This window comes from Globicephala melas, chromosome 13 (assembly GCF_963455315.2).
Source record: "Globicephala melas chromosome 13, mGloMel1.2, whole genome shotgun sequence".
NCBI classification, from domain to species: Eukaryota; Metazoa; Chordata; class Mammalia; order Artiodactyla; family Delphinidae; genus Globicephala; species Globicephala melas.
The window spans coordinates 74726925-74747908 of NC_083326.1; the positions used below are offsets into that span (position 1 = coordinate 74726925).

General features: G+C 44.1%; 2 protein-coding genes across 3 annotated transcripts; both read left to right on the forward strand.

Annotated features, from left to right (window-relative positions):
• Window positions 1-221: 221 nt before the first annotated feature.
• Window positions 222-8268, forward strand: LOC115850638 (2'-5'-oligoadenylate synthase 1-like). The gene is given in 5 exon segments (XM_060310136.1): window positions 222-1638; window positions 2444-2732; window positions 4385-4569; window positions 7030-7262; window positions 8088-8268. Coding segments are annotated over 5 exon segments (1068 nt in total). The 5' UTR covers window positions 222-1458.
• A 2311-nt stretch (window positions 8269-10579) lies between these two features.
• LOC115855109 (2'-5'-oligoadenylate synthase 1) lies at window positions 10580-20033 on the forward strand. Of its 2 annotated transcripts, none has more exons than XM_070046952.1 (7): window positions 10580-11255; window positions 12039-12321; window positions 13548-13732; window positions 16983-17215; window positions 18321-18474; window positions 19563-19718; window positions 19894-19923. In XM_070046952.1, exons 1-6 carry the CDS (start codon window positions 11076-11078, stop codon window positions 19692-19694), a joined length of 1167 nt encoding a protein of 388 aa, XP_069903053.1. In that variant the 5' UTR covers window positions 10580-11075; the 3' UTR covers window positions 19695-19718; window positions 19894-19923. The 2 variants fall into 2 exon arrangements, with proteins under 2 accessions (XP_069903053.1, XP_060166270.1); XM_060310287.2 differs by having other exon boundaries at window positions 10582-11255; window positions 19563-19713; window positions 19894-20033.
• The last annotated feature ends 951 nt before the right edge of the window (window positions 20034-20984 follow it).

Sequence of the window (20984 nt, forward strand, 5' to 3'; positions counted from 1 at the left end):
GTTCCACATGCCTTAGGCATTAAGTCAATATGTTATACAGAAGGAGTGGGGAGTGTCAATTAATTGATGAGCTGGTTAAGACAAGGGTGATTCAAAAAGATAGCTAATTGGCACTGACTGCTTCACCCAACAACAGCAGGATACACATTCTTTTCAAGCTCACGTGGGATATTCACCGAGATAGACTACCATCTGGGCCATAGAACGCACCTTAACAGATTCAAAAGCATAGATAGCATACAAGGTATGCTCTTTACCACAATGGAATTAAACAAGAAATCAAGAAAAGAAAGATCTGGAAAATTCCAACGTCTTTGGAGATTAAATAACACATTTCTAACACACACATGGGTCTAAAAGTCTCAAGAGACATTGAAAAAATATTTTACACTCAAGGAAAAGAAAAAATAAAATAAAATTTAGAGACACAGTGAAAGCAGTGCTTAGAGGAGAATTTTTAGCACTGAATGCATATATTAGAAGAGAAGAAACATCTAATCTCAGAGATCGTGGAGCAACAGGTGAGACTATTCTGCAATGATTTCATAATTGGTGGAGACAACACATTATGATTTGGCAAACCCATAAAATGTACAACGTAGTGTGAACCCTAAAGTAAACTTTGAACTTTATTTAATAATAACATGTCAATATCAATTCATCTTGCAACAAATGTACCACACCAAATTTGATAACAGGGGAAACTATGGGTGGAAGGAGAGAGGACGTAAGTGAACTCTGTACTTCAATTATTTTTTAAACCCAAAACTTCTTTAGGAAATAAAGTCTATTAATCAAAAGGGGGAAAAGTATAGGACAATGTCGTTTAACAAAAAATAGACACATGGTTAGAGTTTGTGTGTATGTGTGTGTGCGTTAGCCTAGAAAAAAATATCTGGAAAGATCTCCACCAAAATGTTTATAGATGTAGTCTTCAAAGTTTAGGATCCTGGATGGTCTTTATGCTCCCTGATTTTTCCGACATGTTTCTTTTTATAATATGCAGGTACTGCTGTAAAGATCATAGGAGACCATAAACCAATTTTGTAGGTAACAAAAAAAGACAAAGGAAACCCCCCCAAAAGTTTTTACTTATGACTTCTCTTGGGTGAGGTACTAAGCTGGGTTGAAAAGCAACATTTTCAGAACAGTCTGAAGAAAGGCCTGATGTTCTAGGGGGCTGGATAAAGGCAGAGTAAGTCTCAGAGAGCAGGGGAAAGAGCTGGGAGACACAGGGTCGAAGGGGTTTTTGATTTCTTAAAGGCAAAGAACAAGGTTATGGCTCCTCCCTTTCAAAGAAAGGAAACCAGTGACAGTCCAGACTCAGGGCACAGCTCTACCCTTTCGAGAAAATGAAACTAACAGCCTCCTAGACCCAGGCAGCGGAAGAGGTAGAAGCTAACAGGTTTTGGCAGCCAACTCTGCTGCCTCTGGCTCTCCTGTCCCTGCCTGAGCATCATGAAGAAGTTTAGAAAGACCCGAGCCAACCAACTGGACAAGTTCATCGAAGACCGCCACCTGCCAGACAAGGATTTCCGCACGCAGGTCAATGAAGCCATCCACATCATCTGCAGTTTCCTGAAGGAGAGGTGTTTCCGATGGGCCCCTGACCCTGTTCGGGTGTCCAAAGTTGTGAAGGTGAGTCCAGAACTGCCTGGCTGGGGAGAAGGGGGCTGAATGAGCAAGTGTTTCCACAGAGACAGAGAGCAAAAGGTTGAGGTCTCTGGGGCTGGTGGTTTCTGATTTATCCATGCCAAAACTATAACCACAGCTTGTGAAAGTAGCTTCTGGGGTGAGGGCCTCCACCTGTAAGTTTTTAACAAATGCCCAGGTCAAGTTTATAAACCACCTATGTCATGTCCACTACAGAGATAGACAAACTGAAGCCCAGCTGTATCAACAATCCGCTAATCATCGACTGGGGACACACCATTCCTGCAGATTCATGAGCTGGTTAAGAGTGTAAGTTTTGAAAGCAGATAGCACCTGCTGCTGTGAAATCTTGGGCGAGTCACTTAACCTCTCTGTGCCTCAATTTCATCATCCATAATTCCCAGTACTTTGCAGGGCTTGCAGATCAAGTAAAATAAGCCATGGGCCAGTTTACAGTATTAATTATATAAGGTCAAAAAGAACAGGGAATAAAGAACACAGACCCTGTAAAAAGGCAACCAGGGTGTGAATTGCATCTCTGCCACCTACTAGCTGCGTGATGGGGCCAATACATAATCTCTCTCAGCATCTGTTTCTCCATCTGGAAAATGAGAACAGATAATAATAGTAACTAAATCATAGAGTTCTTGTGAGCATTCTAGGAGTTGACTGGTAATGCCTTCAGAACAGTGGCTAGCACTCAGAATGTTAGTGATTGTTCTCAGCATTTTATTTAGGAAGGCTCTTCTCAGTGATAAATGTCAGTTCTCCTTCTCACCACCTTTTTTAGGGTGGCTCCTCAGGCAAAGGCACGACCCTCAAGGGCCTATCAGATGCTGACCTTGTCGTTTTCGTCGCCAGTCTCACAAGTTTTCGGGAACAGCTTCAGCACCGAAGAGGATCCATCAAGGAAATTAGGAGACAGCTGGAAGCCTGTCAAAGAAAGGAAACATTTGAAGTGGAGTTTGAGGTCCAGAAACGGTGAAGGAAGAAGCCCCGTGCTCTCAGCTTCGTGCTCAGGTCCCCTCGGCTCCTCCAGGGGGTAAAGTTCGATGTCCTGCCCGCCTTTGATGCCCTGTGTTAGCAGTCACAAGGTGTTTCAGCCTTTGTCCTATGTCAGGGCTTCTTCCTCTTTTTTTTTTTTTTTTTTCATGTTTCTGAGCAGAAATCTTCCTCAGTTCAAGAGTCTATTAAAACATAAACATGCCTTCAACATGAGGAGGAGATCTTAGCATCTCTCTCAGAGCAAGATAACTAGGGTCGTATTCAGCCACCACAGTGACATTAAACAACAAATTGGTACAATTTGGGGGTAAGACTTTTTTTTTTTTTTTTTTTTTTTTTTTGCGGTACGCAGGCCTCTCACTGTTGTGGCCTCTCCCGTTGCGCAGCACAGGCTCCGGACGCACAGGCTCAGCAGCCATGGCTCACGGGCCCAGCCGCTCCGCGGCACGTGGGATCTTCCCGGATCGGGACACGAACCCTGTCCCCTGCATCGGCAGGCAGACTCTTAACCACTGCGCCACCAGGGAAGCTCAAGACATTTCTTATACAATACCTGCCAGGCTTACTAGTTCTACTTATGGCAAATTGTGTGAATCTTACCTTTCTACAAATGAGGCAGCAAAAGATGTACACTACTACATATAAAGTAGATCACCAGCAAGGTTTTACTGAATAGCATAGGGAACTATATTCAATATCTTATAATATATCTTATATATTTGTAACTGAATCACTTTGCTGGACACCTGAAACTAACACAATATTGTAAATCAACTATACTTCAATTTAAAAAAATAGATAAATCCCAAAACACTGAGGCAGCATATATCTGGTGTAAACACAATATGTTAATTTCATCTTTTATCCAAAGCATAAGGGAATATCATCAAATTTATCTGAGGGTTGGAATCTGTAGACAATCTGCAGGAACATTGGGACAGGAAGCAGTACATCTCTGAGGCTCATTTCCACTGAGTACCTTCCATGTGCAAGGCACTGTTCTATGGCCATAAATGAGACAGACAGGGAACTTCTCTCCTGGAGCCTGACAATAATAATTTAAATACCATAAATGAAAGGATAACTTGTTGAGACAAAAACTAAATATGGTGATTCAAAAGAGAATGATGGGGCTTGAGTGTTTAGACAGGGCAACAAGGGAGGTGACCGCTGACCCGAGGCTCGAGGGATGAGAGGAAGCCAAACCTGGGAAGATCTGGGGGCTCCAGGAAGAGGAAACAGCAAGTGCAAAGGCCCTGAGACAGGAATGAGCTTGGCATATTTGAAGAAGTGAAATAACCGGGGGAGTAAGTAGCAAAGGGATCAAGGCAAGAGGTGAGACGGCAGAGGTGGCAGGAGACAGGTCACACCAAACCTCCTGGGCCACTGCGAGGACTTTGGATTTTATTCGGATGTCCTGGGAAGCAAGAAGTGGAAGGATCAGGTTTTAAAAGGCCTCTGTGGGTGCTGGGTAGAGAATGGGCTGTGGAGGATCCAGGAAGGAGGCTGCTGCCATCTCTGCTGTGAGAGATGATGCTGGCTTGGATGGGGTGATGGCAGTGGAGATGGGAGTGGCGAGGACTGGGGATGGTCCTCAGGCCTCCTGGCTCTGGGCCTACTGACCTTTCCACTGCACCCCATGGTCAGTGAGCTTGTCTCCTCAGAGGGATTGAAAGAAACTCAGAGAAAAGCTGACATCTTCACATTATGGATTAATTCCCAACAGGTCAGGTGATCAAAGGGTACAGACCTGACCCTCAAGTCTACGTCCAGCTTATCCAAGAGTGCGAGTCCCTGGGGAGAGAGGGCGAGTTCTCCCCCTGCTTCACGGAGCTGCAGCGAGCCTTCCTGAGGGACCGTCCAACCAAGCTGAAGAGCCTCATCCGCCTTGTGAAGCACTGGTACCAAATGGTATGGCATGTCCCATCCAGACAGAGAGTGGAGGAGGAGGAGGAGGGAGAGAAGGAAGAGAGTGAGGACAAGAGGAGGAGGGAGGGGTGGAATAGAGGGAGGGAAGGAGGAGGGGGAGGTGTGGGGAGGAAGCAAGGATGAGGCATTGGGAGGGGGAAGAAGGAAGGGGAGGGGAGGGGAGAGGAGTGGGGAAGAGAAGAAAGAGGAGCGGGAGGAGGAGAGGAATCTGAAAGGATGGGGGAGGAAGGAGGGAGATGGACAGAGATGAAAAGAGGGAAAGAGCATGAAGGAGGGGAGAAGGCAGGGAACAAGGAAGGAGAGGATGAGAGGAAGAAGGTGGAAGAGTAGAGGTTGTGGGGAGGAGGGGAAAGGAAAGGGAGAAGAAGGGTAGGGCCCGGGACAGGTGCCAGTGGACTCAGGTGTCTCATTCTTCCTGGTCTTCCCGTATCAGGAAATAACAACTCCACCCTTCCAGTTACTCTGTACAAAACCATGGCTCTTTCTTACCTTTTTCACACACACACACACACCCACACACACACACACACATCCAGCCAGTCTGTAAATGGCTTGGTCCTGTATCTAAAATATACCCATTATCATCAACCATCACCACCTCAGTCACTCCCACCCTGGTCCAAGTCACTTGGGAGGCTCACAGGATCTGCCCTCGACCTCTCTGAACTCCCATCTCTGCCCCCTCAGCACTCCCCCAGGCCATGCTCTGCTCTTCGTTAGTCCTCCAAGAGGGAAACTCTACTCCAGCCTCAGGGCCTTTGCATGAGCTTATTTGTTTATTGCCTGTCTCCCCACTAAAAATGTACATAAAAGAAGGGATTTGTATATTTTCTTCACTGCTGTATCCCCAGAATCTAGAACAGTGCCTGGCACATAATAGGTTCTCAGTAAGTAATTACTCGACAAATTAATGAGTGCTAACGCCCCCACCCCCCAACACACACTCTTCTGTTCACTTCCTAGCTGTCCGAATTTGGGCAAATGAATTAACATCTTGCCCCTCCAGTTTTCTCACTTGCAAAGAGTAACATGGCACAGCAGTAGTAAATCACATACCACAGTGATGCCCATGTAGATTGCTTTGGGTAGTATGCACATTGTAACAATATTAATTCCTTGAATCCATGAGCATGGTATATCTTTCCTTTTATTTTTGTCATCTTCAGTTTCTCTCATCAAAGTCTTATCAGGGTACAGATCTTTCACTTTTATGGTTAAATTTATTCCTAGTTTTCTTCTTCTTTTTGATGCAATTGTAAATGAGATTGTTTTTAAAGTTCTCTTTCTGATAGTTTGTTATTCATGTATAGAAATGCAACAGATTTCTGTATATTATTTTTGTATCCTGCAATATTCCTGTATTCAGTTTTTAGTTCTAAAAGTTTTTTGGTGGCATCTTTAGGGTTTTCTATGTATAGTATCATGTCATCTGCAAATAGCAATAGTGTAACTTCTTCTGTTTTAATTTGGATGCATTTTGTTTCTTTTTTTAATGTTTTTTTAAAAGTTTATTTATTTTATTTATTTATTTTTGGATCTGTTGGGTCTTTGTTGCTGTGCGTGGGCTTTCCCTAGTTGCAGCGAGTGGGGGCTACTCTTCGTTCCAGCGCGCGGGCTTCTTATTGCAGTGGCTTCTCTTGTTGCGGAGCACGGGCTCTCGGCCCGTGGGCTTCAGTAGTTGCAGCACACAGGCTCAGTAGTTGTGGCACACGGGGTGGGCTTGGTCGCTTCGTGGCATGTGGGATCTTCCCGGAGCAGGGCTTGAACCCGTGTCCCCTGCATTGGCAGGCGGATTCTTAACCACTGCGCCACCAGGGAAGTCCCTGCATTTTGTTTCTTTTTCATGCCTGATTGCCATGGACGGACTTCCAATACTATGTTGAATATATGTGGGGAGAGTGGGCATATATGTCTTGTTCCTGATCTTAAAGGAAATGCTTTTAGCCTTCACCATTGAGTATGGTTTAGCTGTGGGTTGGTCATATAGGGCCTATATTGAGTTATGTTCTCTCCATACCCACCTTGTTAAGATTTTGTATCACAGATGGCTGTTGAATTTTCTCAAATGTTTTTTCTGTATCTGTGGAAATGGTCATATGCTTTTTATCCTTCGTTATGTTAATGCAAATGTATCACGTTGATTGATTTGTGGATACAGAAGCATCCTTGAATCCGTGGAATATATCCAACTTGATCATGGTGTATGATCTTTTAATATATTGTTGAATTTGCCTTGCTAATATTTTGTGGAGGATTTTTGCATCTATGATCATCAGGCCTATAATTTTTTGTAATATCTTTGTCTGGTTTTGGTGTAGAATGAGTTTGGAACCATCTCTTACTCCTCAATTTTCTGGAATAGTTTGAGAAGAATAGGCATTAACTCTTCTTCACATAAAAGCTGAACAAACTCATTTTCCTAATTTTTTTTCCTCTTCTCAGTGTAAGATGAGACGTGGGAAAAAACTGCCCCCACAATATGCCCTGGAGCTTCTGACAGTCTATGCTTGGGAGCAAGGAAGCATGGAAACAGGATTGAGCACAGCTCAGGGATTTCAGACTGTTTTGGAATTAGTCCTGAAGCACCAGCACCTCTGCATCTACTGGGAAAAGTATTATGACTTTGAAAACCCTATTACTGGACAATACCTGAGAAGGCAACTTGCAAAACCCAGGTACTCTATCCCCACATGGCTTAGCTCCCCACATAAATGAACCCATGAATACAGCTGTGGCACCTTGGAAATGTAGGAAGTGAGAGGGATCCATATTTATTGATCATCATCTATTGTCAATCACTGGGCTGGGCACTTTACTCCTACCATCTGATTTAAATAATAAATTTAAATAATAACCTCCAATCCAGTGAGGCAGGCAATATGCTAACCATTCTACAGATGACTGAGGTTTGGAGAAATAAGAGCTTGTCCAAACCTTAACAGAAAATGAGTGAAATACCTGAAATTTGACTAAAATAACAATAGCTACAGCAACAATAATGACTGCTCCCAGGAAGTAAGAGCTTGCTGTAAGACCAACACACTCGAACAGAATAGTAAAATTTTGGTTATTAAAACTGACATGTATGGACCCCTTATTATGTTCCAGTTACTGTTCTGAGCACTTCACATGCTTGTCTAGATCCTCATACAGCATGCTTTGAGGTAGGGTTATTCAAATCTCCCCATTTCACTGATGAGGATACTGAGGATTAGAGATTCAGGTGACCTGCCCAAGGTCACACCACTAATAAAGAGCAGAGGTAAGATTCAAACCCAGGTCTATCAAGGCCCGAATGCAAGCCTCCTTCTCCTTGTGTCCAATGCCCACCGTAGGGGAGGGCACTCAGGACACACCCCAGGGAGCAGTGCCCTCCTGGGCCCCTCCTGCTGCCCCGAGTCCCAGTCTGCCCAAGTTGGTATTTTGCTCTGCCAGGAGCTCTAGACCCCCGCAACACAGCCCACATACTCACCTGCCCCTCTCTAACTGTTGCTTTTCAGATCTGTGATTCTGGACCCAGCTGACCCTACTGGAAATGTGGCTGGTAAAGACCCATATGGCTGGCAGCTGCTGGCACAAGAGGTTAGAGTCTGGCTGGGATACTCATGCTGTAAGAATTGGGATGGGTCTCCAGTCAGCACCTGGAAGGTGCCGGTGTGACCTCCTGATTCCCTCATGTGACCTGATATTAATGGCAGGTTGAAATAACAACTTCTAGAAATACTGCATTAAATCAAATTGAATTTCATCTCTGTCTTTGTACTCTTTTACTGTGGTTACTAGAAAATGTAAAATTACACATGTGTTCTGCCCCAGAATGAATCACCGGATTAGACAATAGGCTTACCAACTCACATTGTCATTTACAAAAGTCCAGTCAATAAAAACTCCCTTAAGGAAGCACAAAAGATCAAGCATGTTCTTACCACCTGAGTCACTGGTCACGTGTGTAGCTGGGAAACAGTCTTTGGCTTCTCCATATTACTGTTCCTCCTTTGAGTCCTCCAGCATCCCTGTGAGATGGGTCTTATTCTTGTTCTCATAATAATACACTGAGATTTGGGCACTTGCTTGAGTCACCAAATATTCCAGCAGCATTTGTTGAAGGGACCATCCTTTCCCCACTGTTCTGTAAAAGCCACCTCTAACATATGTCCAGAGCCCGTCTGTGTGTGAGTCTGCGCAGTTCCATTGGTCAACTTTGGCATCCTTGAGTTAATAGTACCTTGACTAATTACTCTAGCCTGGTATTAATTCTTAATATCTTGTAGAAAACTCTGTTTTTATCCAAACCAATGTCTTCTCTTGGCTCTATTTCTATGTTAATATTATATTCTGTTTGTGAAATTTCACCCAAAATACGGGGAGGCATTTGATTAGAATTCCATAAATTAGTTCAGGGAAGATGACATCTATTGAGAATCCCAATCCACAAACTTGGAGCTTCTTTCCATTAATTTTCCTCTTCTTGAATTACTCTGTAACTATGTTTTATAGTTTTTCCCTGCATTGGTCTTAAGTGTGTTTTGTCATATTATTCCTAGATACTTGTTTTTATGTTATTGTACTTAGTAGGTTTTCTTTAATTTCATTTTGTGATGGTTGGTTTCATGAAGACCTAAATGTTTTCAGTGGGTATATATGATTAAAGCACGGTGAGCAAGTGAGCTTTATACTTTTCTGAATTTTGTGATTTTTGTTTTGCTGTAAATTTATACTGCTTGAATGACCACAAGAAACAGTAAAGCATTTTGTTTCAAAACCTTTTGTGATAAGTATTTGTCAGCTGAGCTCTGATAGTTTGGGCAAAGCTGGCAGACCCAGGTGACAGAAGGCTCAAGGGTGCTGCAGTTTGGAGCTGCTGGCTCATGAGGTTCAGAAGCAGATGAGCAAGTGTGTTAGGGGTGACGGAAATGCTCTCATGAAATTTGAAGCACCCGAGTCATAAATTCCTGACTGCCCAGAGCTGAGTCCCCATTCTGGGCAACTTCCTGCTGAAGAAATGAAACTGGGAAGAACTAAGGTTGAAGCAACAGATATGAGGGTGGAGTTCTCTGAGCCGCCCTGGGCACTCAGCATCGTGGTCAGGTCCCCTAGCCCCACCAGGGGGTGCAGTTATTTTTTTCATTATTATTAACTTTTATTGGAGTGTAGTTGCTTTATAGTGTTGTGTGGGGTGCAGTTTGATGTACTACCTGCCTTCCACCCTCCCAGCCACATGGAGTTTCAGCCTTTGTCCTGTATCAGGGCTCCTTTCTCTCTCTCTTCATATTTCCGAGCAGTTTGAGAGCCCGCACAGTTTGAGAGCCTTACCAAAATAAGATGTCCCTAAAAAATGGGGAGGAGATCACATTGGGTGGGCCAAAAAGTACCTTCGGTTTTCAAGTAAAAATAAAAGACCCCTTTTTCATTTTTACCAAGAACTTTATTGAACAACGTAATCACCCTTTTGTTCCACTACCTTCTTCCATTTTTCAGGCAACTTCATAATTCCATCTTTCCAAAACTTTTTATCTTTTTGAGCAAAGAACTGTTCCAGGTGCGAACCCACACCCCCTGCACTGGAAAGCAAAGTCTTAACCACTGGACCGCGAGGGAAGTCCCTGTCCTTTATTTTTGCTCGGCATTTGATACCTTTCAAATCCCCTTTTGTGTCTCTTCTTTTCAGATTATCCTCAGAAGCAGTTCTGTGAGTGAGAAAAGTTTGCCCTCTCTACAGATTGGGACATTGAGGCATGCCCAGTTACACTCGTGTTCAAAGCTGCACAGCTAGGGACAGCTCGCAATTTTTCTATCGACTTAAAAATGCCTTAAGAAATAGTCTATTAATCAAAAAGTAAAACCATTATAGTCATGCCATTAAAAAAGAGAGAGAGAAGGAAATTATGTTTGTGTGTATGTGTGTGTTAACCTAGAAAAACATCTGAAAAGATCTGCACCAAAGTAGTTGTAGTCTTTCAGGTTTAGGATCAGGGATGGACTTTATGCTTTTGGATTTTTCTGACCATTGCTGTTTGCAATATACATGTACTGCTGCAAAAATCACAGGAGACAATAAAACAATTTTGTCAGCAACGAAAAAAGAGGAAAAGGAAACCAAAAGTGTGTTTTTACTTATGATTACTCTTGGGTGAAGTACTAACCTGGCTTAAAAAGTACCTTTTCAGAGTACAGTCTGAAGAAAGACCAGATGTTCTAGGTTGCCTGTTAAAGGCAGGGAGTAGTTCTGGAATACTGGAGGAAAGAGCTGGGAGACTGAACAGGGTTCAGAATCAAAGGAATGTTTGATTTGCTGAGAGACAAAGACTCAGGGCAAAGCTCCTCCCTTACAAGGAAACGAAACCAACAGCAGCCCAGACTCAGGGCACACCTCCTCCCTTCCAATGAAATGAAACTAACTGCCTCCTGGACCCAGGCAGTGGAAGAGATAGAAGCTAAAAGGTTTTCCCCTCCAGCTCTGCCCTCTCTGGCTCTCCTGTCCCAGCATCATGATGGAGCTCAGTGATACCCCGGCCAAGTATCTAGACAAGTTCATCGAAGACCACCTCCTGCCAGACGAGAATTTCTACACACAGGTCAATGAAGCCATCCACATCATCTGCAGTTTCCTGAAGGAGAGGTGTTTCCAAGGGGCCTCCCACCCTGTTCGGGTGTCCAAAGTTGTGAAGGTGAGTCCAGAACTGCCTGGCTGGGGAGAAGGGGGCTGAATGAGCAAGTGTTTCCACAGAGACAGAGAGCAAAAGGTTGAGATCTCTGGGGCTGGTGGTTTCTGATTTATCCATGCCAAAACTATAACCACAGCTTGTGAAAGTAGCTTCTGGGGTGAGGGCCTCCACCTGTAAGTTTTTAACAAATGCCCAGGTCAAGTTTATAAACCACCTATGTCACGTCCACCACAGAGATATGCAAACTGAAGCCCAGCTGTATCAATAATCCGCTAATCATTGACCAGGCTGGGAACTCACCATTCCTGCAGATTCATGAGCTGGTTAAGAGTGTAAGTTTTGAAAGCAGATAGCACCTGCTGCTGTGAAATCTTGGGTGAGTCACTTAACCTCTCTGTGCCTCAGTTTCATCATCCATAATTCCCAGTACTTTGCAGGGCTTGCAGATCAAGTAAAATAAGCCATGGGCCAGTTTACAGTATTAATTATATAAGGTCAAAAAGAACAGGGAATAAAGAACACAGACTGAATTGCATCTCTGCCACCTACTAGCTGTGTGATTGGGCTGATACATAATCTCTCTCAGCATCTGTTTCCCCATCTGGAAAATGGGAACAGATAATAATAGTATCACAGAGTTCTTGTGAGCATTCTAGGAGTTAAGACTGGTAATGCCTTCAGAACAGTGGCTAGTACTCAAAATGTTAGTGATAGTTCTCAGCATTTTATTTAGGGAGGCTCTTCTCAATGATAAATATCAGTTCTCATTCTCATCACCTTTTTCAGGGTGGCTCCTCAGGCAAAGGCACAACCCTCAGGGGCCGATCAGATGCTGACCTCGTCATCTTCCTCACCAATCTTAAAAGTTTTCAGGAACAACTTCAGCGCCGAGGAGAATTCATCAAGGAAATTAGGACACAGCTGGAAGCCTGTCAAAGGGAGGAAACATTTGAAGTGAAGTTTGAGGTCCAGAAATGGGAGAATCCCCGTGCTCTCAGCTTCGTGCTTAGATCCTGTGAGCTCCACGAGTGGGTGGAGTTTGATGTCCTGCCCGCTTTTGATGCCCTGGGTGAGCACTCTCAGCCACAAGGTGTTTCAGCCTTTGTCCTATGTCAGGGCTTCTTCTACTCTTTTCATGTTTCTGAGCAGAAATCTCTCTCACTTTGAGAGTCTTATTAAACAGGGCATCCCTTCAAATGGGGAGGAGATCCTAGCATCTCTTCTGGGGCAAGAATCTTTAGGGTCATACTGAGCCACTGCAGTGACATTAACAACAAATTGGTACAATTGGGGGCAATATGTTTTTATAGAACACCTGCCAAGCTTACTAGTTTTACTCTTGGCAAAGTGTGTGAATCTTCGCTTTCTAAAAATGAGGCAGCGTATATCTGGTGTAAACACAGTATGTTAATTTCATCTTTTATCCAAAGCATAAGGAAATATCAAATTTATCTGAGGGTTGGAATCTGTAGACAATCTGCAGGAACATTGGGACAGGAAGCAGTACATCTCTGAGGCTCATTTCCACTGAGTACCTTCCATGTGCAAGGCACTGTTCTATGGCCATAAATGAGACAGACAGGGAACTTCTCTCCTACAGCCTGACAATAATAATTTAAATACCATAAATGAAAGGATAACTTGTTGCGACAAAAACTAAATATGGTGATTCAAAAGAGAATGATGGGGCTTAGAGGGAGTTTTTAGACAGCACAACAAGGGAGGTGACCGCTGACCCGAGGCTCGAGGGATGAGAGGAAGCCAAACCTGGGAAGATCTGGGGGCTCCAGGAAGAGGAAACAGCAAGTGCAAAGGCCCTGAGACAGGAATGAGCTTGGCATATTTGAAGAAGTGAAATAACCGGGGGAGTAAGTAGCAAAGGGATCAAGGCAAGAGGTGAGACGGCAGAGGTGGCAGGAGACAGGTCACACCAAACCTCCTGGGCCACTGCGAGGACTTTGGATCTTATTCGGATGTCCTGGGAAGCAAGAAGTGGAAGGATCAGGTTTTAAAAGGCCTCTGTGGGTGCTGGGTAGAGAATGGGCTGTGGAGGATCCAGGAAGGAGGCTGCTGCCATCTCTGCTGTGTCCAGGTGAGAGATGATGCTGGCTTGGATGGGGTGATGGCAGTGGAGATGGGAGTGGCGAGGACTGGGGATGGTCCTCAGGCCTCCTGGCTCTGGGCCTACTGACCTTTCCACTGCACCCCATGGTCAGTGAGCTTGTCTCCTCAGAGGGATTGAAAGAAACTCAGAGAAAAGCTGACATCTTCACATTATGGATTAATTCCCAACAGGTCAGGTGATCAAAGGGTACAGGCCTGACCCTCAAGTCTACGTCCAGCTTATCCAAGAGTGCGAGTCCCTGGGGAGAGAGGGCGAGTTCTCCCCCTGCTTCACGGAGCTGCAGCGAGCCTTCCTGAGGGACCGTCCAACCAAGCTGAAGAGCCTCATCCGCCTTGTGAAGCACTGGTACCAAATGGTATGGCATGTCCCATCCAGACAGAGAGCGGAGGAGGAGGAGGAGGGAGAGAAGGAAGAGAGTGAGGACAAGAGGAGGGAGGGGTGGAATAGAGGGAGGGAAGGAGGAGGGGGAGGTGTGGGGAGGAAGCAAGGATGAGGCATCGGGAGGGGGAAGAAGGAAGGGGAGGGGACGGGAGAGGAGTCGGGAGGGAAGGGAAATCACAACTCCATCCTTCCTGTTACTCTGGACAAAACCAAGGGTCATCCTTGACTTCTCCACACACACCCCCATCCAACCTGTCAGCAAATGATGTTGGTCCTGTATTAAAATATATTTATAATTCATCCATCGTCATCTCCTGTGCCACTCTCACCCTGGTCCAGGTCATCTTGAGAAGCTCATAGGATCTGCCCTCAACCTCTCTGAGCCCCAGTCTCTGCCCCCTCACCACCACCCCCAGGCTATGCTTTCCTCTTCATTAATCCTCCAGGAGGGAAACTCTACCCCAGCCTCAGGGCCTTTGCATGTGCTTATTTGTTTGTTTATTGTCTATCTCCCCACTAAAAATGTACAGGAACAGAAGGATTTATGTTTGAATCCCTGCTATATCCCAGGGACCTAGAACAGTGCCTGGTGTGTAATAGGAGCTCAAAAAATAATTGTTAGATGAATTAATGAGTGCTATGTCCCCACGCCATCACCACACACACACACACACACACACACACACACACTTCTGTTCACTTCCTAGGTGTCTGGCTTTGGACAAGTGAATTAACATCTCTGTGGTTCCTGTTTTCTCATTTGCAAAGAGTAACATGGCACAGCAATAGTAAATCACATACCGTGATATCTGGCATATAGTCGGTCCTAATAAATGTCCTTTCTCTGAGCTGCCACAGGAAAACACATCATAAAAGCTAACATGGATTGTGCACTAAGCTTATGCCAGATTCATCATATTTAAAATTTTGTGGATGTGATATTCATTTCTGTTTACTTTCAAATGTCCCATATCTTATTCAAGCATCATGGTGATTCTGTGACCTGGTTAAGGGTATTATTATTAAACCCCTTTTACAGAAAGAGAAACTAAGTGTCAGAAGACACTTTCAGCTAATAAACAGCAGAACAAAAACAAAAACAGCATTTGGGTCTTCATACTGAAGAGTTTACTTAACATGTAATAAGCATTCTATATATATTTAGATGAATAAATTGAGTTAAAGAAAGTAATTAAGGATAAACTTCCTACTTTAAAAACATTTGCTGGGCATCTCAATTTGCTTTGCAAGAATTTTGATCATGGCACTTGAGCGTTTTAGAACTTACAAAAGTGGTTCTTGACAAGTGCAGCACTGCCCCCCAAGACATACTGAAGCTTCATAAAGGCATTTTTGTGATGTGGGATAAAGATGCTGCTGATAATAAGTGGAAAGAAGCCAGGAATACTAGTTGTTTTACAATGAGCAAGACAGTCTTACTCAACAAAGAATTGTCTCTTTATTTCCTTTTTTCTCCTTTAATTCCTCCCTCCCTCCCTCGCTTCCTTCCTTCCTTCCTTCCTTCCCCTCTTTCTTTTTCTCTCTTCTCTCTTCTAGAATAATAGAGGAATCGTACAATACTTTAACTCCTCTAGCCCCATCATCACCACCTTTAACTTACATCCAACTTTTGTTGTATATTTTAAGTCTCTCAATATTGTCAAGTGCCCCAAAGCATTAGTATTGTTTTACAGAGCCAATGATCATTGAATCTACCCACGTGTTTACTGCTTTCTTCACTATCGATTCTATCCTACCTCTCTCACCTTCCATCTGGGATTGTTCTTCTTCTTCCTGAAATATGCCCTTTAAGATTTCTTTTGGTGACCGTCTTCTGATAGTAAATATGTCAGTTTTTGTTTGTCTGCAAATGTCTTGATTTTCCCTTCATTGCTGTCAGGTATTTTTGCTGGATTGGTATGCATTTCAGTACATTGGATATATCATTCCATCTTCCAGTGTTGCTAGTGAGAAATCAGTTGTCAGTGTCACTGTGGTGCCTTTGTAGGTAATCTATCTTATTTCTCAGGCTGCATTTATATGTTTCACTTTTACTTTGATTTTGTTTGGTTTCAAGCTGATGTGTCTTAATGATGATCCCTTTTTATTGGTTCTGCTTGGGGTTCATGGGGTCCTTCACTGGGATTCCTGAATCTGTGGATATCCTTCATCAGTTTTGGAAACTCTCAGCCATTCTCCTAAAATATTATCATTCTCCCTTTCTCTTCTTCCCTCTTAGAACTCCCATAAAATGTATGTTAGACCTCCTCGTTCTCTCTTCCAAATCTCTATCCCCTGTTCTACATTTTCCATCTTTTTCTCTCTCCATGCTTTATTCTGAATAGTTTCTTCTAATTTACCTTCCAATCACTAATTTTTCCTTTAACTGTGTCTATGCTACTGAGCTATTAGTTACATTTTTGCCATTTTTGTTCTAGGATTTCTATTTCATTCTTTTTTAAGTCTGCCATGTTACTTTTTCTGGCTTCTAGGTACCTACTATTTCAAATGCTTATATATTTGAACATAATGTTCCTAGTTATTTTAAAGCCTGTGTTTAAATCTTCAATATTTAAAGTTTTGTAGATTTATTACTATTTTCTTTTTTGTTTTTGTTAGTCATCACTCTGAGTGTCTTGTTTCTTTGTGTGCCTGGATACTTATGTGATGGTCATTGTACATGAAAGTTATCTGTGAAAGAGTTGGAGACTTTGGATTAAATATCTTCCTCCAGAAAAAAAAAAAAAAATTACTTCTTTAAGCTCTTAGGAACACTACAAGTCCTTCCTCTCAGTTAATTTTCATAGTATCCTTCTGAGGAAGGTGCAATTATTACCATTCACTTGGCAAATGAGAAAAAATAAGGCTCCAAGAGTCTACGTTGTCTGCTCAGAATCAGATAATGGTGGAGCCAGGATTCAAACCCACATCAGTCAGAATCCAGAGCGCAAGCCTTTAACCAGGGGTCAGTAAACTTTTTCGTAAAGGGCAAGTTAGCAAATACTTTAGACTTTATAAGTCACACGGTCTCTGTCACAAATACTCAACAATGCCTTTGTAGCATGAATGCCACCATAAACTACACATAAATGAATAGGTGCGGATTTGCTCTCAGAAAACTTTATACACAAAAACAAGTGGCAGGCTGAATTTGGTCCATGAGAAATGTGCTTTACACGAAAGCTAGAGAAACCCACTTTTCTGATTGTTTTTCCTCTACTCAGTGTAAGGAGAAGCTTAGGAAGCCGCTGCCCCCACAGTATGCCCTGGAGCTTCTGACAGTCTATGCTTGGGAGCAAGGAAGCACGGAAACAAGATTCAACACAGCTCAGGGATTTCAGACCGTCTTAGAATTAGTCCTGAAGCATCAGAAGCTTTGCATCTACTGGAAAAAGTATTACAACTTTGAAAACCCTATTATTGGACAATACCTGAGAAGGCAACTTGAAAAACCCAGGTACTCTATCCCCAAATGGCTTAGCTCCCCACATAAATGAACCCCTGATTACAGCTGTGGCAGATTGGAAATGTAGGAAGTGGGAGAGTTCCACATTTATTGATCATCTTCTGGTACTAATCATTCTGCTGGGCACTTTACTACTACCATCTAATTTTTTTAAGCATTAAAAATATATATTTATATATTTATTTTTGGCTGCTTTGGGTCTTCGTTGCTGTGTGCAGGCTTTCTCTAGCTGCATCGGGCAAGGGCTACTCTTCATTGAAGTGCACAGGCTTCTCTTGTTGCAGAGAACAGGCTCTAGAGCGCAGGCTCAGTAGTTGTGGCACACGGGCTTAGTTGCTCCGCAGCATGTGGGATCTTCCCGGACCAGGGATTGAACCCATTTCCCCTGAATTGGCAGGTGGATTCTTCACCACTGCGCCACCAGGGAAGCCTTTCCATCTAATTTTAAAAACAATATGCAAGCAACTCTGTGAGGCAGGCACTATGCTACCTGCTTTACAGATGACTAAACCAAGATTCTGAAAGGTAAAGAGCTTGTCCAAACCTTAACAAAACATGAGTGAAACAGCTGAAATTTCAACTAAAATAACAACAGCTGCAGCAACAATAATAAATGCTCCCAGGAACTAAGAGCTTGCTATAAGACTAACACACTCTAAAAGCATTGTAAAAATTATGATTATTGTAACTGCCATGTATTGACCCCTTATTATGTCCCAATTACTGTGCTGAGCATTTCACATGCTTGTCTAGATCCTCATACAACATCCTTTGAGGTAGGGATGTTCAATTCTTCCCATTTCACGATGAGGATACTGAGGATTAGAGAGGTCAAAAGGCCTGCCCAAGGTCACACCCCTAATAAAGGGCAGAGGTAAGATTCAAACAGAAGTCTATGAAAGCCCAAATGCAAGGCTCCTCCCTCTGTTCACTGTGCTCCATAGGGCAGGGCACCCAGGACACACCCCAGGGAGCAGTGCCCTGCTGGACCCCTCCTGCCTGTGCCAGGCTGGTACTTTTCTCTTCCAGAAGCATCTAGACCCCCCAGACATAGCCCAGCTTCTCACCTATTCTCTCTCTAAATATTGCTCTTCAGGCCTGTGATTCTGGACCCGGCTGACCCTACAGGAAACGTTGCTGGTGGAGACCCATGTCGCTGGCAGCGGCTGGCACAAGAGGCTAGAGCCTGGCTGAGTTACCCATGCTTAAAGAATTGGGACGGGTCTCCAGTAGGCTCCTGGGATGTGTCGGTGAGACCTTCTGCTTCTTCCCTGCCGTCCTTCCCCCACCCCCTCCACACAGCATGGGGCATGTAGATAGAGACCATTCTTTCCTAAGAAATTGCCTCTTGCTAGAGGTCACTCACATTCATATAGTGTCAGGCTGTGCTCTCTATTTTACAATCATTTTGGCCCCATACAGAGAGCTCCTGGACTTCTCACATCCCTCACCCAGAGTTCATTCTTTAATTAATGCCTCCTTATCTGGAAGTAACTTTTTTAACAGCTCCAGTTGGCTCATTCCACTAAGAAGAAAAATAAACAATAACAACCACCACTTAGTAAATACCTGCTTTGGGCTCAGGTTCTGTTCTAAGCCCCTTAAATTCCATTATTTCATTAAATCCTCACAACACCCCATGAGATATGTTTTCTACTCCCATCTTGCAGATGAGAAAAGGAGGCTCAGAGAGGTGAAGTCACCTGCTCAAGGCCACTCAGCTAGGGAGTGGTAGAGCTGGGATCCTAACTCGGTAGACTCTAACGCCAGTGTTTATTCCACTGAGCTAAACATCCTGCCTTGTATCCCCTCCCCCCTCAATATCATGTGACAAATGAGCGACTCAGAGCAGCTGAGGACGTGGGCATGTCACCCAGCTAAGTAGGTGCTGAGGGTCTGATCTTCCCACTCCAAGAGTAGAGATCTTTCTGATGCCGGGGTGGGGAGGGTTGATGATGTCATAGATGGGTTTCCTAGGAAACAGACTCTGGGATGAAGTTTATGTGCAGGATGTTTCAGGGGAGGACCATTGGATCCAACACCTGTGTAAAGGAGGGGAATTAAGCAGGTACCAGCACAGGGAGAGGTGCAGCTGGGGAGCCCTGGAGCTTCAACGGCCTTCAGAGTTGTCCTGCAGAAGGCTGAGGTGGCAGGTCTTCTTTACCCTAACATGGATCGGCCACTGAATGGACAACTCAGGAGGGGGTGTGTCCTTCCTCGAAGGGAATCCAGGTGGCACATCACAGTGTCCACCTGTCCACCATAAATGTTCACTGAGACCCAGTGCCAAGGTGGGAGGCCCAGCTCTCCAGTGTGACCATGTGCTTCACCCTTTCAGCCCCAAGACCATAGTGACCTGACGTACGAGGCCTGTGGTTTTAGACAGAGCTATAGAACCTCTCCGAGACTCACATTCCAGGGAGGAGCCCCTCCGCAGGTGGAAGAGAGCTGGACATGTGCCATCCTCTGAACGCCAGAAGCTCTTAAAGGCAAGGTCTCCGGGGCCATCTGGGCCAGACCTCTCATTTCTAGGGGCGGGGCGGGGGGCCTCAATCCCAAGAGGGCCATGAGTTGGCGTCAGACCTGGGTCCAGAATCCAGGTCTCCTGACCCCTATCCTTCCCGCCATTCTGTGCTCTCTCTTCTTTTACAAATAGCCTTTTCCCACAGCTCCCTCCCCACCAGAGCCTGTTCTCCGACAATATCCTCTGAGAGGCAGCAGGAGAGACTCAGACAAAAGAGAGGAATCCCAGTCTTCACGCTCTTCTCTGTACCTGGTGGGAGAGCTGTGGTCCAATTTATTGTCAATAACAACAAAAATAATAGCAAATGCCATTTGTTGGGTGTTAATTAACCGCAAGGCACAGAGCCAAGAAGTATATCTGCATATTATATGTGTGTGTATGTGTGTGTGCGTATTCGTTGATTCAACTTAAAATATTAATTGAGCACCTGCTATGTGCCAAGCATCGTTCTGGGCACTGGAACATAGCAATGAGCAAAGCAGACAAAAACCCCTGCCTCATGGAGCTGACATTTTGTGGAATATTCTACTGTGGGAGAGACTAGGATCCTTCCAAGTTTCAATTACAGGTAATCCTGAGACAAACATCTTTGGTTCACCCTTTGTCCACATCTCTGATTATTTATCCAGGAAAAGTTTTAGAACTGCCCTGTGTTAATACAGTAATCACTATTGAGCACTTGAAATGTAGCTGGACCCAATCGAGATGTGCTAATCTTTATACTTTTTTGAATTTTCAGATTTTATTAATTTTTGGCCATAAGTTTGTACTGTTTGTATGACCACAAGAAATAATAAAGCAATGTTTCTTGCACAAAAAAATTTAATAAGTATTTCTCTCAGCTGAGCTCTGATAGTTTGTGCAAAGCCAGCCGGCCCAGGTTATAGAAAAGTCTGGGGCACTGGTATTGGGAGCTGCTGGTTCAAGTCCAAATTCATGAGATTTGGAAACAGAGGAGCACCTGTGGAAGGGATGACGGAAATGCTGGAATGAAAATTGGAGCACCGGAGTCATAAATTTTTGATTTCCCGGAGAGAAAGCCCCATTATGGGCAGTTCCTTCTGGGGAAACAGAAACCGGCAGATCTAATGTTTAACCAAAGGAGACAAGGGTGGAGTCCCTCCCTGCACCCCCATTTGAGGAACCACCTTGCTGTAGCCCATAGCAGCTGCACCATTTACATCCCCTTCAGCAATAAATGGGGGGTTCAGTCTCTCCACATCTTTGCCAACACTT

What these genes read in the sequence shown, in the direction of transcription:
- LOC115855109 (XM_070046952.1), top strand. Translation starts at nt 11,076, where the DNA reads ATGATGGAGCTCAGTGATACCCCGGCCAAGTATCTAGACAAGTTCATC. An exon ending in GGGTGTCCAAAGTTGTGAAG is followed by an intron (nt 11,256 to 12,038) that starts GTGAGTCCAGAA and finishes CACCTTTTTCAG; the next exon opens with GGTGGCTCCTCAGGCAAAGG. An exon ending in TAGGCTCCTGGGATGTGTCG is followed by an intron (nt 18,475 to 19,562) that starts GTGAGACCTTCT and finishes TCACCCTTTCAG; the next exon opens with CCCCAAGACCATAGTGACCT.